At 57.9% G+C, this 18,942-nt stretch overlaps 2 protein-coding genes across 9 annotated transcripts in view; both read right to left on the bottom strand.

Moving 5' to 3' along the window:
- Positions 1–3,418: 3,418 nt before the first annotated feature.
- On the bottom strand, positions 3,419–8,693 carry UPK3B (uroplakin 3B). The gene is made up of 6 exons (XM_059693527.1): positions 8,447–8,693; positions 8,138–8,287; positions 7,625–7,853; positions 6,241–6,320; positions 5,360–5,489; positions 3,419–4,878 (listed from the first exon to the last, which is right to left on the bottom strand). Exons 1-6 carry the CDS (start codon positions 8,529–8,531, stop codon positions 4,719–4,721), a joined length of 834 nt encoding a protein of 277 aa, XP_059549510.1. The 5' UTR covers positions 8,532–8,693; the 3' UTR covers positions 3,419–4,718.
- A 3,349-nt stretch (positions 8,694–12,042) lies between these two features.
- Positions 12,043–18,942, bottom strand: part of DTX2 (deltex E3 ubiquitin ligase 2) — a 39,252-nt gene continuing 32,352 nt past the window's right edge. For 2 of the 8 annotated variants that reach the window (XM_059693522.1, XM_059693518.1), the window contains 5 exons: positions 17,327–17,400; positions 15,878–16,036; positions 15,062–15,223; positions 13,764–13,853; positions 12,043–12,646 (listed from right to left, as the gene is read on the bottom strand). In XM_059693522.1, coding sequence (XP_059549505.1) covers positions 12,419–12,646; positions 13,764–13,853; positions 15,062–15,223; positions 15,878–16,036; positions 17,327–17,400 — 713 coding nt within the window. In that variant the 3' untranslated portion in view covers positions 12,043–12,418. Of the gene's footprint in view, positions 12,647–13,763; positions 13,854–15,061; positions 15,224–15,877; positions 16,126–17,326; positions 17,401–18,942 lie in introns of all 8 variants that reach the window. The other 6 variants (XM_059693523.1, XM_059693525.1, XM_059693519.1 and 3 more) reach the window with 4 other exon arrangements.

Here is an 18,942-nt window from a genome sequence, read left to right as displayed (position 1 = left end):
AAATGGGAAATGTGCTGCGGAGAAAAGGAACACAGCGTAGGAGAGCTGAGGGATCAGGAAGGGCTTCCCTGAGGAAGGGAATGGGCCAGAGGGAAGGGAGTGAAGTGGAGGAGTGTTCTACATCGAGAGACAAGCACGTGCAAAGGCCCTGTGGCCTGTGTGGCTGGATTGTAGGGGAAAAGGGATGGATCATGGGACCCCACGACTGAGCTGTTGAATCCAGATTCTGTGCTTACAGTAGGAAGTCTCTGAGAGCTGTGAGCAATGGTGTGACACCTTCAGGCTTATAATCTGGTCCCTCAGGATGCTGGGAGGAGGATGGGGGTGGGGAGCAGCAACACTGGTGTGGGGAGACCAGCAAAGGGCAGCTACTGACATCCCAGTGAGAGACAAGCTGCCGCGTTTCCACCTGCTGTCATTCTGATCCCTTTGATTTCAGGTCTGATGAGTCACCTGTGAGTCATCACACCCACAATGATTGCTGTGTTTTCCTTTTTAACAATGAACTTGTTTTTAACCACTGAGCCATTATGTTACGGGCCAATGGATTCCCCAAATACAGCCCTGGGGAGAATTTTAAATGCCATTTAACAAAAGAGTCTCCAAAACTCCATTTAATAAACGATTCTGCACAACCGGCTGTCGTGGTGCACACTGCTTGGGGCCGCCGTGAGCTGACCCAGGAAGGGCTGGGTTCGGCTGATGACCCTCCCGAGCGTGACTCTGGGCAGAGGGCCTGGCGCAGCCGCCCAGGGCTCAGCGTGACAGTGACAGTGAGGCCAGGGGCAGCCCGCCGCCCCTCGCTGTGTGGATTCCGTGACACCCTGGCATGCTTGCCAGCACAACCCTGGGGCAGAACCCCCACAGTTATGCGGGCTCACAGGGTGGCCTCCTGCTGACCAGGGTAGGCTTCCATCTTTGTAAAATATTAACAATTTGTTGACGTGCTGTGGACTCACCCGCCTGCTAAGACGAGGTCCCAGGACCCCCTTTGCTGGGGATCTGCTGAGGCCAGTTAGGGTGATAGCACCACATACAGACTTCCATTTTGTATTCACACCCATCCTCATGTCAGAAACACAGGCATAGCCTTCTCCTTCGGCCTCCTCTCCCACATCTAAGTCCCCAGTTCCTCCACCACCTCCTGAATATTTCTGAACTCACCTCCTCCTCTCCAACCCCCTTTGTCTGCCCTGGCTCAGGGCCCCAGGACCTGCTGCCCCCCCCTGCCCCCCCCCCCCAGCACTATCTATACCACCGAAGGGCAACATGGTCTCCTTTCTCCTTTCCTGTCTACTTGACTAACTTCCACTTACCTCTCAAGAGTCAACTCAAGGGCACATGCCCGGGTTGCGGGCTCGATCCCCAGTGGGGAGCGTGCAGGAGGCAGCCGATCAGTGATTCTCTTTCATCATTGATGTTTCTATCTCTCTCTAACCCTCTCCCTTCCCTTTCTGAAATCAATCTACTCTAATAAAAGAGAAAAATGGTAATTGGCGTACGGCGCTACCCTTTTCATTGGCTAATCAGGGCTATATGCAAATTAACTGCCAACTAAGATTGGCAGTTAATTTGCATATGTAGGCACAATGCAGGGAGGCGAAAGGGAAAGCAGGAAGAAGCCCCCTGCCACTGACAGTGATCAGAAACCCAGGGCCGCCTTTGCCCTGCCCCCCCAGCCATGATTGGAGAATCAGGCGCCTTTGCTGCCCTGGCCAGTGATAGCAGGAAGTAGGGGTGGAGCCAGCGATGGGAGCTGGGCATGGTTGAAGCTGGCAGTCCCAGGAGCTAGGGGTCCCTTGCCTGGGCCTAAAGCAGAGCCCACGATCGCGGGGCCGCTGCAGCTGCGGGTCCCCGCTGCCCGGGCCGGACGCCTCAGCCAGAGGCGTTAGGCCTGGGCAGGGGCGGAGCCTGCAACCGCAGGGAGCTGGGGGTCCCCTGCCCAGGCCTGACACCTCTGCCGGAGGCCTCAGGCCTGGTCAAGGGGCCGATCCGGTGATTGGTGATCGGAGGGTGATGAGGATCAACTCCTCTGGCCGAGGCATCAGGCCTGGGTGGGGGGAGGAGCCGGGGATTGGGGGGATATGATGGTCCCCTTGCCCAGGCCCGATGCCTGGGCCAGAGGCATCAGGCCTGGGCTGGGGGCAGAACCAGTGATGGGGGGAAATGAGGGTCCCCTGCCCCTGTCCTCTGTCAGAGGCATCAGGCCTGGGCAAGGGGCCGATCCTGCGATTGGAGGGTGATGGGGGTCAACGCCTGAGGGCTCCCAGTATGTGAGAGGGGGCAGGCTGGGCTGAGGGACACTCCCCCCCCCCCCACACACACACCCAGTGCACGAATTTCGTGCACCGGGCCCCTGGTAAAAAATAAAATTAAATTAAAAAAAAGAAAGACTCAGCTCAGAAATCACCACCAGGAGCGCTGTGACTCTCGGATGGGGTCAGCTGCCTGTCCAGCTCGTCACCGTCTTCTCCCATGGGTTGCAATGTCTGTTTGGAGCCTGTCTCTCTGCTCAAGCCCCCGGCAGCCAGATGGGGTGAGAGCGGCTCCTCAGAGGGCGGGGTGGGGGCTGTTCAGGAAGGAGGGGCGTCCTAGGCGTGCCCAGCCCATCACGGGCTGTGCCTGGGACCAGCGCAGACGCTGGCGCTGGGAACAAGCCGCAAGCGACCCCGCGACTTGGAAGAGCCCGGAGCACGTCCTGCGCCTGGCCAATCCCCCTGCCCGAGGGTTTGCTCATGGTTCCACTCAGCAACACCAGCAGACCCTCTCCCTCCCCACCGCGCCCTCCTGGCGGGCCCCAGGCTGGGTATCCGGGCCTCAGGAGCCTCCTCGTCTGGAGTGGGAACCAGGTCTGGACAGGACAGTGTGAGGTAAACTCTGCCAGGGGCAGCTGGCGAGGGGAGGTGGGGGCATGTTGAACCCTCCTCCAATTCCAGGTCAGGAGGGGCCTGGGCTTCAAAGTAGTAGAATTTCCAAGGAGGCTGCCCAAAGGGGCTGGCTCCCAGGAGCAGATGCTACCCAGGACACGGGGCCCGAGCTCCTGGCTGCATCTGACTGCCCTGTCTGCGCCTGGAGGGAGTAGTGTGCCTGGTGGGGTGCAGGCAGGAGGGGGGTGCAGGCAGGAGGGGGGAAAGACCGCCTGGGGCCAGGAGTGCATGGGTTTAGAAAGCAAAGCCTCCCCTGAAGTGTCTGCCACAGAAATGGCTTAGCAGCTGGTTCCTGGCCCTGCAACACATGGGTGGGTTTTCCTGGGCCGGTCAGGAGATGGGGGACCCCAAAGCACAGTTAGGTCTAGCGATCAAGGGGACAGGCTCAGGGCAGCCCTGGGCTGGTGGCAGTGGGGCTGGACAGAGCACGGCCAGGCTGGACCCCAGGCATACATGCTCCTCTTCTGAAATCAGCACAGGCACCACGCAGCTGGGAAAGCCAGACAGCATTTATTCACCTCGAAAGAGAGGGCGCCTGTGCCTGCAGGCCCCCGCAGGGCGCCGCAGTCAGTCTAGTGTGGCCAGGGTATATGGGGTCAGGTGGCAGTGGACAGAGCACAACGGGCAAATCACTGAGCGTCAGTTTCTCCATCTAGGGCTGTGTGGATTGGAAAGCACGCAGTGGGCCCTCAAGCGGGAGCGTAGCTGCTCATCCCTCTGGCTCGGTCGAGATGGGGCCTGGAGCCCTGACCTCCAGAGAGCCTGCTGAGGCTCCAGGCCGGAGCCCTCCGCCCAACAGAGCCCTGCAGGTCTGTGAATGGGAGGGAGCCTGCGGGGCTGTGCGGCAACAGCTGCGGTGCACTGGCGCCCTCGTGTGGCCATGGCGGGTATCACCAGGTTTGTGGGCCAATGGACGCCGAGGGGGCGGGCGGTAATGAAGCCTGTCCACCAGCGAGGGCTGGTCATGGAACCCAAAGAACCATTGGGGTGATTGTCTGGGGGAGTGTGAGCCCCAGGGCATGTGACAATCTGCGGGCCTGACCGCCTCCCAACAGTAACAGGTCACACCTGGACATGAGGTCATCTGAGGTCCGGAGCAATGAGTGAGCTCCCCAAGATTTGCCCGAGGCCCCCAGTCTTGAACACTGTGCATGGCATGCAGCAGGCACGCAACAATGTTTGCGGCGTGAGAGTGCATAGAGCAGTGTGTGAGCCCTCTGTGTGTGCAAGGGGGTTGGAAGTGGTGGCCCAAATCAGTGGCCAGATGGTCATACATGCACCTATACCCCGTCTGACCTTCTGGCCACCCCCAGGAAGGGCCTGTGTCCAGGGACAATGAAGGGGCCTCTGGGGACTTCACTGCAGCCCCAGACACTGGCAGGTGGGACAGAGGGACAGGGAGGCTCAGGCCTCACAGCCTCAGTGATGGGCTCAGTTCAGCTCCCTGCACAGGACAGAGCAAGGCCTGCTCCTGGGGCCTGGCAGCTTCCAGTCCGGGGGGCCTTTGCACAGTACCTCAGCTCGCAAGAGGAAGGGATGGAGGTGGGGGGCTGGGTACCCAGCTTGACCAGAGCCTTCACCCAAACTCCCCTGCATACAACTTCAGTTGCCTGGAGGGAAGGAGGAGGCGGGGGGCGGAATGGGACCGCATTCCGGTAGCTAGTGGTGGGATTTCAGGGAGGGGGAGTGTGATGGGTGGGCCATGTGGGTGAAAGGGCTGAGAAGGAGCACTGTACCCTGGTCTCCCCCTCACCCCCGCCCAGTGCCCCAGCCCCAGGCACGTAGTCCAGGCTAGGGACTGAGGCTGGGGAGGGGGTCCAGGCCGGGCTCGCAGCCCACAGGCAGGGTGGCCACTTCACTGGGCGGGATGTGGTGGGTCATGTAGCGCTTGCCCATGAAGGAGCCGATCCGAAGCTGCTCAGGGACCTCCTCAGGCCACCACAGGCTGGAGCTGGACAGGGAGAGGAGGAGCAGCGGTGTCACTGCTGGGCGAGGCTGGCTGCCACTTCAGGGCCTCCTCCCCACTCCCACACCCCTCCTCCTGCCGCCTCTGATCTCCCTGCCCTCCCTTCTAGAACAAGCTGGAGGCCTGCCTCCTCCAGGTGGCCGCCCTGATTGCCCCAGTGTCAGTTCACTGAGAAACCAAGGCCCAGGAGGACAAGGGCCAAAGCAAAGGACACATTGACGGACAGGGGCGGAGCCAAGTGGCCCCTTCTCTGAACCTGTGGTTAGAAGAGCTGCTGGACCACCTCTCTGACCGCCCAGGGGAGAGACTCAGGTGGGAATTCTCTGCACAGCCCTTCCAGGGAGACTTCCCAGCTCAAAACCACAGGGTCAGGGAGGCTTTCCAGGCTCAGGTGGGCAGGGAGTGTCAGAACCCCTCAGGGGAGGGGTTCCAGGTGGGAAGGGGCCCTGGGACTGTCACCACTCACAAGCGCACAGTGGAGGCCGCCAGGAAGGCCAGGAGCAGGAGGCCGGCCAGAGAAGAGAGGATGGAGGTGATAACGATCATGTCGCCGCTCCGCCGCCCTGGCCACGTGTCGATGGAGCCCGGAGACTTCCCTGCACACACAGCGGTGCTCAGAGGCTGCCCTCGGGCCCCAGGGCAGTCGCCCTCACCCATGCTCATACCAAGGCTGGGCTCTCTCCTCCACAGACTTCTGTCCGTCTCAGAGGGCATCTGTGCCCGGTAGCCTGGACCACCCATCGCTCCAGCCTCCACCCTAGCCTCACCTTCTAGGCTGTTCCCACCAATGTGCCCGCCCCTGGCACACCCAGCAGCGGCAGACCTGAAGACTGACCGCGTGGCTGCCCTGCTCCCTGGAGCCTGGCATACAACAAGCGCCCGCCCCATCCCCGGCTCCTGCAGCCCATCTCCCAGGCATCGCCCACACCGGACATCTGGTCTTCACACAAGCAGTGTCCTCGGCCCGGTGACTCATGCTGGCTTCCTGGGGCCCTGCTGAGGGAAGCCTCCCAGAACCCGTGGCCCTGACGGACTGCCCTCCTCGCTTTGTCCCTTCTTCTCACCCAGCAGTGCTGGGCCCGGGCTGGCTCCCATAGGAGGGGAAGGCTGCTGCTGCCCATGACTGAGCTGGGGCCTGGGCACCCAAGAGTGGCAAACATGTGGGGCTGGACAGAGCCGGTGCCCCACCCCCAGCACCGGTATCTGTGTGGAGGGTTCGCCGGATTTGAACACTGCCACCGGGCACCCAGTCCCCCGGCAGCGGGAGGTGGAGGGGGCAGCTGAGCACGACCATTTCACCGAGTGTAAGGGACAGACTGGAGCCAGGACACCCCCTCCCCAGCGTACCTTGGTGGAGAGTGATGGGGCCGGACCACCTGGTCTCGGCCTGGGGTGAGCCCCCAGCGTCCATCAGGAGGAACTTCACCCTGGGGAGAGGCGGAGGGGTGAGGCTCAGAGCCTCAACTGCCCTAGGCCGGGCGCCCAACACAGCCAGACTCAAGGCAGCTCTTCTGGGCCAGGCTGTGAGCCTTGGCTCTGTGGGGAGTACAGGCTGGGGCTATAGGCCTCCCAGGGGAGAACGGCTGGCCCATGGAGTCTCTGAAGCCATGGAAGGCCCCCCAATAGGGGCAAGCACCCCAGATAAAGGCCTAGAGTGGGAGGGGAGTATTGAGAGTGCACGCAGAGTCCAGGAGCACAGAGAAGGGCAGGCTGGCACTGAGGGCACCAAGGCCGTGCAGAGGAGGTCATGCTTTTGAGGAGCTGGGGAACTCTGGGAGGTTTCTAAGCATCAAGAGGCTTGGGCAGCCCAGCCAGTGTGGCTCAGTGGTTGAGTGTCGGCCTATGAACCAGGAGGTCATGGTTCGATTCCCAGTTAGAGTACATGCCCAGGTTTCAGGCTCGATCCCCAGTAGGGGGTGTGCAGGAGGCACCCTATCAATGATTCTCATCATTGATGTTTCTATCCTTCTCTCCCTCTCCCTTCCTCTCTCTGAAATCAATAAAAACATATTTTCAAAAAGAGACTCAGACAGGCTGGCACTGAGGAAAGCTGGCTCTGGTGGCTGCTAGGGATGGAGGCCCAGCCAGGGAGTGGGCCTGGGTGGGGAAGGTGGGCCTGGCAGGGCTGGGGGAGAGGGCAGAGGGAGGCGGATGGAGATGCTGGCCCAGCCCACAGCACACCGCCTTCCCTGCCCCCCTGCGAACGGTTCTCTCAGTTGGACCTGGCCTCCCTGAGGACGCCTGGCCTCATCCTGTGGCCCGGGGAGCCCACGTCTGGACACGGGCTTTGCTACCCCGGCTCAACCTGACCTCAGCAAGCCCCTGGGCGCCTTGTGCCTCTCTTCCTTTGCTTCCCCACCTCATACCCACTGACTGGTCTGAACTTGGGCCTGTGCTTACTTTCCCACCAGATCTACCCAGGGGAGAAACAGTGGCCCATGAGTGCAGCCCTGCCACCCCCCCCCATCCCACCCGCTCTGGTGCCACCTCTTCCCCCTGGGCCCACCCGGAAGCTGGAATTCTGCCTGCCGCCCAGCTGTGATGAGTGCTGCTCTCCCCCAACCCTCCCACCCCAACCCCTGAGGAAGAAGCCAAGGTTTGTGAATGGAAAGGGCCTGCGAGGCCTGCAGCCAGGATGGGGGCCTGGGGAAAGGCGAGGGAGGGCAACCCTGGTCCCTGTAACCTCTCCTCTCCCAGGCCCCCATCCCAGGCTCCAGGCAGAGAGACCCACCTGTAAGGTCCGGGGCCAGGGAGGGGGTTGTTGCAGTAGGATGGCTGGTGAAGGTCAGCCAGGCAGTCAGGGTCGTTGCCCACCCGCAGCACGGGGATGTCACCCACGGGATCCTCGCAGGGCAGCTGGTCCAGGGACAGGGGCAGCGTCATGTAGTGGCCATCGGTCAGCAGCTGTGGGAAAGCTGGGATCTCTGCCAGGGTCTTGGGGTTCTGGAAGTCCCTGGAGGCTGTGGAAGGGAGGGCAGACCGACGGGGCTGGTAAGAGAGCGAAGCCAGGCCTTCCTCGCCACAATCCCCGGCTGGGTCCTAGGCCTGCAGCCCTGGCCCTTCAGCACCCAGAGGGCCCCTGTGACACAAAGCAGGGCTTGTCACCCTCTCCGAGGCCCCTCTCCGCAAAGCCCAGCTCCCAATCCGCACCCAGCTGTGGGACGTCACCGTGAGGGGCTCCCAGGCCCGCAGCTTTCCTCAGCCCCGCCGCTCAGCCCGGGCCCACACCTGCACTGGGACGCACCGTTGCTAAAGGCCACCACCAGCCAGACCGTGTCGGCAGCCCCGGCATGACCGTCCAGCACACAGCGCGGCTGCTCCAGGGAGAACGTGGTGGCCGTCACCTTCCCTTCCAGGTCCCCGGGTGTGATCTGCGGCGTGTAGGGGATCAGCTCTGTGGCCATGGAGAGAGGAGTGAGGGTCCTGGGGCCCCCTGCCCTGGGGCTGCCTCTCCCAGTTAGAGGAAGTGGGCTCCCAGGGTCCAATCACACCAGCAGGTGCCCCAGCCCCTTGGGTCTGGGCGGGTGCACCCAATCCCTGGACCCCCACTCACCGAGGCTCGTGCAGGGCTGGGGCCAGACCAGCGCCACCAAGAGGCACAGCAGCCGTGAGTGAGGCTGCCTCTGGGGGGGCACCATGACAGTCACCTTCCACCACAGCCACAGCCTGGGGCTGGGCTGGCCGCCTCCTGCCGTGCCCCTCCCCCAACCCCTAGGCCTGGAGAAGCTGGTTAGTCCGGCTGCCAGGCTGGCCACGGGCTGGAAAGACCTGAAAATATGAATGCACCCAGCCCCTCCCCTCAGCCCAGTCCCCAACAGGGAGGGGCCTGGGCAGGGCACTAGTGGGGGCAGGCCAGGGCTGAGGGAGAGGCCACTGGAGCTCAGAGCCCATGTCTGCATTTAGGCCCCACCCAGCCTCCTGACCCTGGGGAGGAGGACCAGTCTCTGGAGCCTTGGGCTCAGGGCCACATGCCTGAGATTCCTGCACCCCAGGTGCCAGGAGACAACCTCTGGCCTTCCATCCCCACCCAGGAGCAAGCCTGGGGCAGCTCCAACCTGTCCAGCTCCAACCCCATCACAGCCCGCCTGGCCCTCCTGGGGCCACCTCCTCCCTGGTTCTTCAGTTCCCCTGTCCGAGGGAAGAACTCGGAGAAAGGTGTGTAGAGCCCCTGACAGCTGACAAGCCCCCACTTACATTATTCCCTTTGGTTCTCACATACATGGGTGGGGCAAAAGTAGGTTTACAGTTGTTCGTCAATAGTTAATTCAAGAATAAACTGCTTTGCTCACTCACAACTGTAAATATATAAACCATATATATTTTTTTACTAAGATATAATCCATCCTATATAATAAATAGGTAATATGCAAATTGACCCTCATTCCACCATGCCATCACAAGATGGCTGCACCCACAGCGAAGGCAGCGTCCTCGTAATGAGCCTTAAGGAGCAATCAGCAGGGACCCGAGGCTGTGCCCCTGGCCCAGCGGGGCTTGATGGGGGAACCTCAGGCCGCACCCCCTGCCCGGCGGGGCTTGATGGGGGTGGGGCCGGCCGGGTCTGGGTCTCGCGCAATTTCGAGGTGCACGCAGGTGGGCGGGGACTTGACTCTGGGTCCTGTGGCGTGCCCCAGACTCTGACAGGAGGAAGATTTTCATATACATTTTACTAATTTTCTCTCATCTCCGACACTTCTATTATAAAGAAAGGGCAAATAGCAATATTAAAATATTTCCTCTAATTAATTCCCCTTTAATGTGCATGAATTTTGTGTACTGGGCAGCTAGTATATTATAAAATTCACCCTTTTAAAGTGCACAGCTAACTGGTTTTTAGTATATTAACAAGGTTGTGCAATCAACATTAATTCCAGAAATTTTTCATTTCAAGAACAAACACAGTACCCATGAAGTCACTCCCCCTCCCTCCCCTCAGGGAACCACTCCCACTTTCTGCCTGGCTTTGCCTACTCCGGACATTTCACACAGTGAAATCACACAGGATGCGGCCTGTCAGGTCTGGCTTTCACTTGGTATCATGTTTTCAAGGTTCATCCATGCTGCCGTAGGTCAGTCCTTCATTTTTACGGCTAAGGATCATTCCACGGTACGGACAGACCACATTTAGTTTAGCCATTCATCCGCTGAGCAGTTGGGTTTCCCCACCTTCTGGCTATTATGAATAACGCTGCTAGAACACTGGTGAACAAGCTTTGGTTTGGACATGTTTCCAGGGCTTGGGTGTGAACCTAGGAGCGGGATGGCTGCGTCATGGCAGCCACTTTCTGAGGAACTGCCCCACCGTTCGCCAAAGCGGCTGCATTTCGCATCCACCAGCAGCGAAGGGCTCCGGCTTCTCCACTCCTCATCAACATTTGCTGTTTTCCCTTTTCTTTGTAATAACCATTCTCATTGGGCACGACATGGTATCTATCACTTTGTGGTTCTGTTTCCCTGATGACACTGAACATTTTTCATGTGCCTGTCAGCCATCTGCATATCTTCTTTAGAGAAAAGTGCTTTGCTTTTTTTTTTTTTTTTTTTAAATATATTTTATTGATTTTTTACAGAGAGGAAGGGAGAGAGATAGAGAGTTAGAAACATCGATGAGAGAGAAACATCGATCAGCTGCCTCCTGCACACTCCCCACTGGGGACGTGCCCGCAACCCAGGTACATGCCCCTGACCGGAATCGAACCCGGGACCCCTCAGTCCGCAAGCCGACGCTCTATCCACTGAGCCAAACCGTTTTCGGCTGCTTTTTTTTTTTTTTTTTTTAAAAAGAGTATTTTTCTTCTTGTTGCGTTCCTTATACAGTCTGGGTACTAGACCCTCATCAGGTAGATGATTTGCAAACATGTTCTCCCCTTCGGATTCTCATTATCCTTTAATGGTGGGAGTCAAGAGGGCAGCAGCACACAGGTGCCCACCCAGCTCCCGAGCCCTGCGAGCCTGTGGAGTGGGTCTCACTGTGGAACCAAACAGGTTGGGGGGCCGCCAGGCCTCCCTGCCCTCCCTAGGACCAGCTCCCCATTAGGCTCATGGGCAGTGCCCAGGGCCCACAATACATTCAGGGGCCCAGGAAAAGTCCTCGTTTCTTTTAAAATCAGAAGGGAACAAAATAAACTTCTAAACGGAAGAAAATGCTCATATTTTCATCTTTATATCAACACATTATAAAACAGACTTTAACTTTTCTTCTTTTAAACACATTTTTATTGATTTCAGAGAGAAAGGGAGAGGGAGAGAGAGAAACATCAATGATGACAGAGAATCATTGATTGGCTGCCTCCTGCATGCCCTACACTGGGGATCGAGCCCACAATCCAGGCATGTGCCCTGACTGCGAATAGGTTCAAGGTTGATGCTCAACCATTGAGCCACGCCAGTCGGGCACAATTTTTCTTCTTCTTTTAATCCTCACCCAAGGATACGGTTTTATTGATTTTAGAGGGAGAAACCCACAACCTAGGTATGTCCCCTGACCGGGAATCAAACCCACAAGATTTTGGTGTACAGGATGACACTCCACCTGGCCAAGGCTAACATTTTTCTTAAAAAGGAAGGATCCACAAAGGCAAAATTGGCCCTGGCCCAAGTGCGGCTGTGTGCGCCTCCAGGATCAGGCCACAAGCACTCCACCCCACCCCACCCCCGGCAGACAGCGAGTCTGAGAGTATGTGATCCTCTTTCTGAGAAGGTTCAGAAGGATAATGACTTTGAGGATGATATCAGACCAATCCTGTCCTGGATTCCAGCTCTGGCTCTACCACTAGCTGGGACCTTGGGCCAGTCACTATATCCTTGAACCTGTTTCACCATCTGTAAAATGGAAGCAGCAGCACCTGCCTCCTATGAGCAGTGCTGCCCAGAACTTGGGGAAGTAATAGGATGGTGGGCTCAGAGTTGCTGGACTCCACAGTGCAAGGACCGGAGTGGGGGATGGGGAAGCAGCACAGGTCAGTGCATGGGCTCTCTGGCTCACTGCAGCCTGTTCCTTCATTTAGGAAATGGGAGTTGAATGGGCAGCCCATAGGTCCTTTCCAGCAGGACACGTGTGTGCAGGCCTTCATACATCTCATACGCACATGCACGCGTGTGCACATATACACACACATCCTCTCCACTGACAAATACACTAGGGCCTGCTGACTTTGGCTATTGGACATTTATTGCAAACAGAACATCTGAGGTATGAGAAGCTGACCCAGACCCATGCCTGCCCCTGGCTAGGGGTGGGGCAGTCTCTCCTCAGCCCATGCCAGGCCCCCAGCACTGAGGTAGCTGCATCTTAAGCCCCCACAAGTACAACTCCCCAGGCTTGCGGATTCCCATGCAAATCCAGGCCTGGAGGGGAAGAGGAAGGAGGAAAGGCAAACAGGAGAGGCCCCAGCTTCGGTGGAAAATGCCCACCCCCCAATAAACATGCCAGCTCCTGCGGAAAGCACCTTCCTGCCGGTCCATCTCAAGAGCAGCCCAGCCAGCAGTGGGGATGGGCGGCTGGCTGCCGGCTGCCAGCTGGTGGTCACTGCTGCTCCAGGCAGTCCTCAGTCACTCCCTGGGCAGCCAGCTCAGCCAGCACATTCTGCAGGTAGTTGGGGTCGGGGTAGCCATGGCCTGTCACGTTGCGGTCCATCTCTGTCTTGTGATGGATCTCGTTCCACACTACCGTGTCCGTCTCGCCTGTGGTGCTGGACGTCCCCACTGTGAAGATGAGTCGCCTCTTCCAGGCCACCTTCAGCAGCTCTAGGACCTGCCCCAGGAGGAGGAGGAAGAGAAGGAAGAGGAAGTGAGGGGGAAGGAAGGGTGAATAAGCACTGGCCTTCACAGGTTTTTCCACCCTGGGGAAGAGTTTGCCAGGAGACAAGGTGGGAGCACCCACTGCCCTCCCCTAATTTGCCCCAGTAATAAGGATGAGGTCAGCAGCACCAGCCACCCACCAATGTCAGCTGTGGGCTGTGTCGGTGCTGCATGCTAGGACCTTGGTTCATTCAACATGTGCCGTTAACCACCAGCAGGGTCCCTGGGAGCTGGGCCCTTTTTCTCTCCATTCTGTTCTGTTGTCACCTTAAGTGGTGTCATCCACAGTCCCAGATGAAATCCCATCTGTGGGGGTCCCCAGCTTTTAGCGCTAACTCTGACCCCTCTGGAATGCCAACTGCTGTTCTGACAGTCCAATGGACCTCACACTGAGCACTTCCATGACTCAAGTCTTGGCCCTCCCACCTCAGACAGTGCTGCCATTTGCTCAGCCCCTGACACCTGATTAGTCCCTACTTCCAAGTACATCCCGGATGAGCTTCCTTCTGTCCCTCCTCATCGAATCCAGGCTCCCTGCTCTCTCTGGTTCCTGCTGCTCTCCACACGCAGCCACCTGGAGTCCATCCTCTCACAGCAGCAGAGACAGCTTTCTCAAACCTAAAATCTGCAGCTTCTACAGCTCTGCTGACACACCCTCACCTCATGGCATCAGGCAATGCTTAGACTAAAGCCCCAGTCCCACAGGCCAGCAACCACCTTCGCTCCTTGTGCACCTCACTCCCCCTCACCCACTTGGTCCTCCTTCAGGCTCCTCACATCTTCCCAGCCTGTTCCCATCTCAAAGCTGTCACACTAGCTGTTCTGTCTCCCACAGGCAAGGAAAGTCCTACCTCGGGTATCAGTGCAGCGGCACAACCTGGCCCACTAGGCTGCTCCAAGACAGTCTCTCCTCCCCACGCCCCAGGAAAGTACGACCCGGTACTCCCGGCACCTTGAGGATGCCCAGCCCACAGCAGGGTTCCTGGGAAGGGAGTGGCCTTGCACTGGACCAGCACTTGGCACAGGCCTGCCAGCAGGCGGCCCTTCCCAAGGGTGGCATGGGGCTTTACCTTGCGGCCCTGGGCATTGTCGGGAAGGTAGCACTGGCGGGGAAACCCTCTGGCAGTAAACGGCTTCCCGGGGTTGGGGTGCTCAGGGCCCTGCAGGAGGAACACAGACAAGGGAGTGGGGGTGCTCCGAGAGGGGCTCACCCACTAGAACTGCACAAAACATGCAAGGCCCAGCCTCGCCCCTTTACCCTCCTGGCTGGGGCTGTTCCTAAGCTCAAGTGGCCAAATCAATGGCCGCCTCTCTCAAATCCTGCCCCTAGAAGACCCAACGTGTACATGGCTGCCCTCCCTGAATGCATGCTACTCCGCCTGGCACCAGACACTCCTAACTTCTTCTATTTCCCTGATGAGAACAGAACCCCTCAGAGGCTGGACGGAGGCTCCTACTTCCTTCGGCAATCCTCCAGGCACGGGGCTCTCTGGACTGGACAGCGCGTCTGCCAGCCTTCAGGACACCCTCACTCCAGCACAGAGGCCCCTCCAGTCTTCACTCTAGAGGTGGCTGGAGCAGGGCCCTGAGACAGTGGCCGTGGTCTGCACAGGAGTGTGGTCTGCACAGCCCTTGCTCCTGTCCTCTGACACACAGTGACGCGTCACGTATAGCAACAAGTTTCCCTCTGGCCCTATGGTTCCAACCCTGCCTAGAACGCTTTAAAATTTCACTCTCAGCCAAGGAGAAGAAGTAGAAGGCAACCAGGGAAGAGCACATGATTAAACAAAATAGAGGATGGGCCCCCTCGGACTCCTGATCCCCACTGCCCTGCATCTTTCCAAACTGCCCCAGGCTCTGAGATCAACCCTGGCCCACAGAAGGAGGCCTGAGGGGCCAGTGCTCCTATCTGGGTCTCCACTGGGATCCTGCTGCCTTCTGCTAGGATCTTTGTCTTGTTTCTGACATCGAGACTCAGCCCTACCACTCCCAACCCAGCCTCATCTGGCTACTGAGCCGGTCTCTCCATCAGTCTTCACTGCTGGCACCTCCGCGTCCCGTCCTGTGGCCCCAAGAGGGTCCTGCCCCTCAACACAAGTGTTCTTCCTGCTTATACACTTGACCTTCTGCCAAGTACAGATCCAGCTAAGACGTCTCTGCCTCCAGGAAGCCTTCCCTATCTCGGGAAGGAGCTGAGGGCCATCTTTGCTTCCTAAGAGCTTGCTGTAACCCCCTGCACGAGTGCCTCCTGGTTCCTGGAGGCCTGAACTTGGCAACCTGGACATCCCCACAGTGACAGGGGACAGACTGCTGGGAGAGGGCTGATTCCAGGCAGATCCCAGGAGGCTCTCTTTGCCAGGGCTCTTACCTGAATGCCATGAGGAATGTTGTAAACTATGAGTATTGTCCCGCAGTCCTCGTGGCCGGGGAGGGATACCTGGAAGCTGAACACCTCCATCTTCCCCCGAGGCTGGGTCCCAGTTTTCTCTCCGTAGATGGTTTTGCAGGAAGGACACTGTAAACTTCCATCCTGAGACAATGCAGAGCACCACACACTGAGCTGGAGGCCCCAAGGGAGCACCTAGGCACAGCCACCCACCATCTAGATGGGAAGGAGGCCTGCAGGGGGGCAGGTCGGCTGATATCACACATCGGGTCTGGGCAGGTGGCCCAGCTCCCAGGCAGCCTCCTCACACAGAAACTTGATTCCAACAGCTTCCTTAGAAAGACAAGTTTTGTACCAGAAACTCGTTATATAATTTTCATTAAAGGAGACTGGCATCAGGTAGAAAAATCAGGTTTATGAACAAAAGTCCCCACAGTCTATTCACATTTCAAGTCAAGCAAGAAACCTGTGACTGATCAACTGTTGGTGCTGGCACCCTACTGGTACAGGATACACAGGGATACTGTGGAGAAAGGCCAAGCCACGCCTGAAGGTTTGCCACATGTCTCAGTTCTCTCCGTCCTCCCAACCTCTGTCCATTCTAGCTAAACACCACTGAAGGAAGAGCAGCCAGACATCACCCGCCACCCCCAGCCCCCAAACCCATCCTGTTGCAGGGAAGGGGCTGCCTCTGAGCACACCCCAGGTCCTTCACAAGGCAGCTACAGTCACCTGCTCAGATGCAGGATGACCGGGACAGGTCACCCCTGCCCCCACCCTGGGTCAGCATGTAGGCACCTTATTTCCATTGCAGTACATGGCCAGCAGGCAGAGCAGATGGAAGGCATGGCTACACTTGGTGAGGCGGCCTACAGCCACTGGTCCAATGGTCATGCTGTTGGTCACGTCACTGTACCCAGACACCGTGGACAGTTTCTCCATACAGATGATGCAGTCCTGGAGGGGGACCAACACAGGGGACGTTCGCCAAAAGAGACACTGCACCCAGAGGCGAGACTTGTAGGAAAAGGCCTTCATCTGCTGACCTGCCAGAGTTACAGTCAAAGTCAATTCAACAGTCATTTGTTCCAGAGGCTGGGAACAGATGAGTCACTGGGATCTGTGCCCTCAGGGGCTTACCATAGTAGGAGAAAGGACAGGCAGCACTGAGCCAGGGGCCAGTGCAGGAACAGAAGCAAAGGCCAACACAGCAGCAGAAACAGCCAGATAGAGGAGAAGAAAACAGGAGAGGCCCTCCAAGCTGGGTTTACAAGGAAAGGGGGAACTTGTTGGATGGGTAAGAGCGGGAATGGACGTTCCGGCTACAGGGGAGAGAATGATCTGAGGCATAAACCAGCATATAGTCTGGGAGGGGTGGTAGCACCTATAGGGGGCAGGGTGAACAAGGTGTAGATGAGATAAGACAGGTGAGGATCAGGTCCTAGAAACTTCTGATCATGCTCAGGAGTCGGGGCTTTGTCTTATATATCAGGCCTCGTGGAGGGGTTTTCAGCAGGTTTTCAGCACAAAGGCAAAAAGAAAGAAAAATTAGTGCTGTGAAGTGGGAACAGAGAGGACTGGAGAGAGGGTGGGAGACACAAGGATGCCTTTCAGGCTTCTGTCTAAACCTTTACCGACCGTATGTTTCTCACGTACTCGACTTGCGGGAGAAACAGGCCAGTGAAGAGCCCTCGGTTCTGTACTGGAAGGGCTGACATTTAGCCCACCTCCTCCAGATTCTCAGGACTCTCCATCAAATCAGAGACAAGTGGCACTCACGGCCCCTCAATGTGGCTCAGCAGAGAGAGAGGTTCGGGTCCTACTGACGCTTTAACAGGGTCTGGCAGGCCCTGTTAATTACAGGAACCCTGACCTGCTCTCCCACAGCCAAGGGGTAGGACTGCTATCTGGACAAGGCCACTTCCCTTGTACACCAGCGCCAGCCCTCGGGGAGTGGGGCAGGCTCTCCCATTCCTTGTCTCCAAGATTCCCAACCCCCAGGACGGCACAGGACTGCACAGAGCCCGGGACAGCAAGCGAGGAGCTTTGCTCAGGATCACACTTGTTTGTGACAAAGCTAAGATTGAAATCTAAGTTTCAAAAGCTACAGCCACCTCATCTTGGGAGATCAACCCCAAGTGCCCAGAGCACGGCGCAGGCATCGGAGGTGCCCTTCTAGCACAGACCAGGTTGGCTGGCCCTTGTTTCCAAACAAAACTACCAGCAGCCTGCCTCTTGTGCACCTACCTCATCTGGGGCTGTCTTCAGCTCTTCAGTATAGTTTCTTATCACCTGCTCGGGCTCTGGCTTTGGAGTCCCTCCTAGAAGAGAAGAGAACATCAGCTGTGTCCCAAGGAGTAAGAACTGGAGATGCTGAAACCACAGAGAAAGGAGGACAAGGGAGAAGTCCAAGCTGCCAGGAGGGGTTAGGAGGGCTGAGAGGAACGTCAGCATGCAAGAGGGGAGACCTGAGTCAGGCGCACAACACCCTGCTTGGCTGAGCCCTCTCCAGGCCCACGCACTGGGAGCCCAGCCCCAGGAGCCCCGGAGGCAGAGGAAGAGGAGCAGAGACAGCAGCTGGTCACAGCCCTCAGGCCCCTGTGCACATTCGGTCAGGAAACCAGACCCAGGCTCCTTGGAGGACGTGCGGAAAAGTCAAACAGCAGTTTTTAGAACAAATTATTCGGGAGCGTGTGCTGGCAGTGTTATTTCACTCCAGTTTCATTATTCTTGTAATAAAGTCTCGGTAAGAGAAGTTTTATGAGGCTAGTGTGTAGCGGGTGCCTACCCCGTGTGAGCGTCTGTGTGTACGCTGACTGCAGACGATGGCCACACTGACACTGTCACAATAAGCTGCCAAGTCTTCTCGAGTCTGTCCCCGGACTGTGGAATCTTAGTGACACACCTACTCGGTTCCTAAGGCGAGTGATCTGGGAAGCAGCCAAGATATGCAGCAGGAAGGGTGTCCTGGCCGCCTGCTCCTCTCAAAACCTCCCATTCCTCTGTGTATATGTGCAAGAGGCTGGGAGGGGAGCCCTGCACCCACACAACCACTGACCCCGTACCAACAGGCCTCACCCAAGGACAAGAGGGAATCCATACAGCCAGGGGGGCTTGTCCAGACAGACAGCGGCAGAACCAGAGAGAACGGTAGCAAAGCCTGTGCGAGAGCAGAGAGGAGGGCCAGGGAGACCAGGGCAACTTGGGAACACAGTCCTGCAGGGCTCCCCATCCTGCCTCAAGGTCAGTGGGGAGCTCCTAGCCTCCAACACCAAAGGGCTGTGGCTTGAACCCAAGCTCCTGGCCATCAGTTTGTGGCTGCAAAGACTTACAAGCCTGAGGCTTCAAACGCTGAGTCCCCTCTAGACCAGAGGCCTAGGGAGCACAACGCTCTGCTTGGCTGAGCCCTCTCCAGGCCCACGCACTGGGAGCCCCGCCCCAGGAGCCCCGGAGGCAGAGGAAGAGGAGCAGAGACAGCAGCAGGTGACAGTTGTGAGGGGAGCAGATAGGCTGGGGTCAGGCAATGTCTGGCTCTTGTGCTGGGACCAAACCATGCTACCTGAGTCTCAGTTACCTCGTCTAAACAGTGGAGACCTAATACCGACCGAAGCTGACAACTACAAAGGCATTAGCTGTTATGACCTGAAAGGCAGCTGCAGGCAAAAGAATACCATACTCTACACGCCCTCACACACACATACCAATAAGCCCCCTCTCCTCCCATACATACCCATACATGCACAGACACTCACAAACTTCGAGGACCTGACCCTGGTGAGAAAGCCAGGCCAAAGCACAATGACCACCAACACTGGGTGGCTGTCCTGGAATCGGAGACTATTCAGATTTGTGGGAGGAGCCGC

This window comes from Myotis daubentonii, chromosome 4 (genome assembly GCF_963259705.1).
Source record: "Myotis daubentonii chromosome 4, mMyoDau2.1, whole genome shotgun sequence".
Classification (NCBI taxonomy): domain Eukaryota; kingdom Metazoa; phylum Chordata; class Mammalia; order Chiroptera; family Vespertilionidae; genus Myotis; species Myotis daubentonii.
Note: the sequence above shows the minus strand (reverse complement) of the source record. Positions and strands in the feature narration are given on the sequence as shown.

What these genes read in the sequence shown, in the direction of transcription:
- UPK3B (XM_059693527.1), bottom strand. Translation starts at nt 8,531, where the DNA reads ATGGTGCCCCCCCAGAGGCAGCCTCACTCACGGCTGCTGTGCCTCTTG. An exon ending in CCAGCCCTGCACGAGCCTCG is followed by an intron (nt 8,288 to 8,446) that starts GTGAGTGGGGGT and finishes CCATGGCCACAG; the next exon opens with AGCTGATCCCCTACACGCCG. An exon ending in GCGGCCTCCACTGTGCGCTT is followed by an intron (nt 4,879 to 5,359) that starts GTGAGTGGTGAC and finishes CTCCCTGTCCAG; the next exon opens with CTCCAGCCTGTGGTGGCCTG.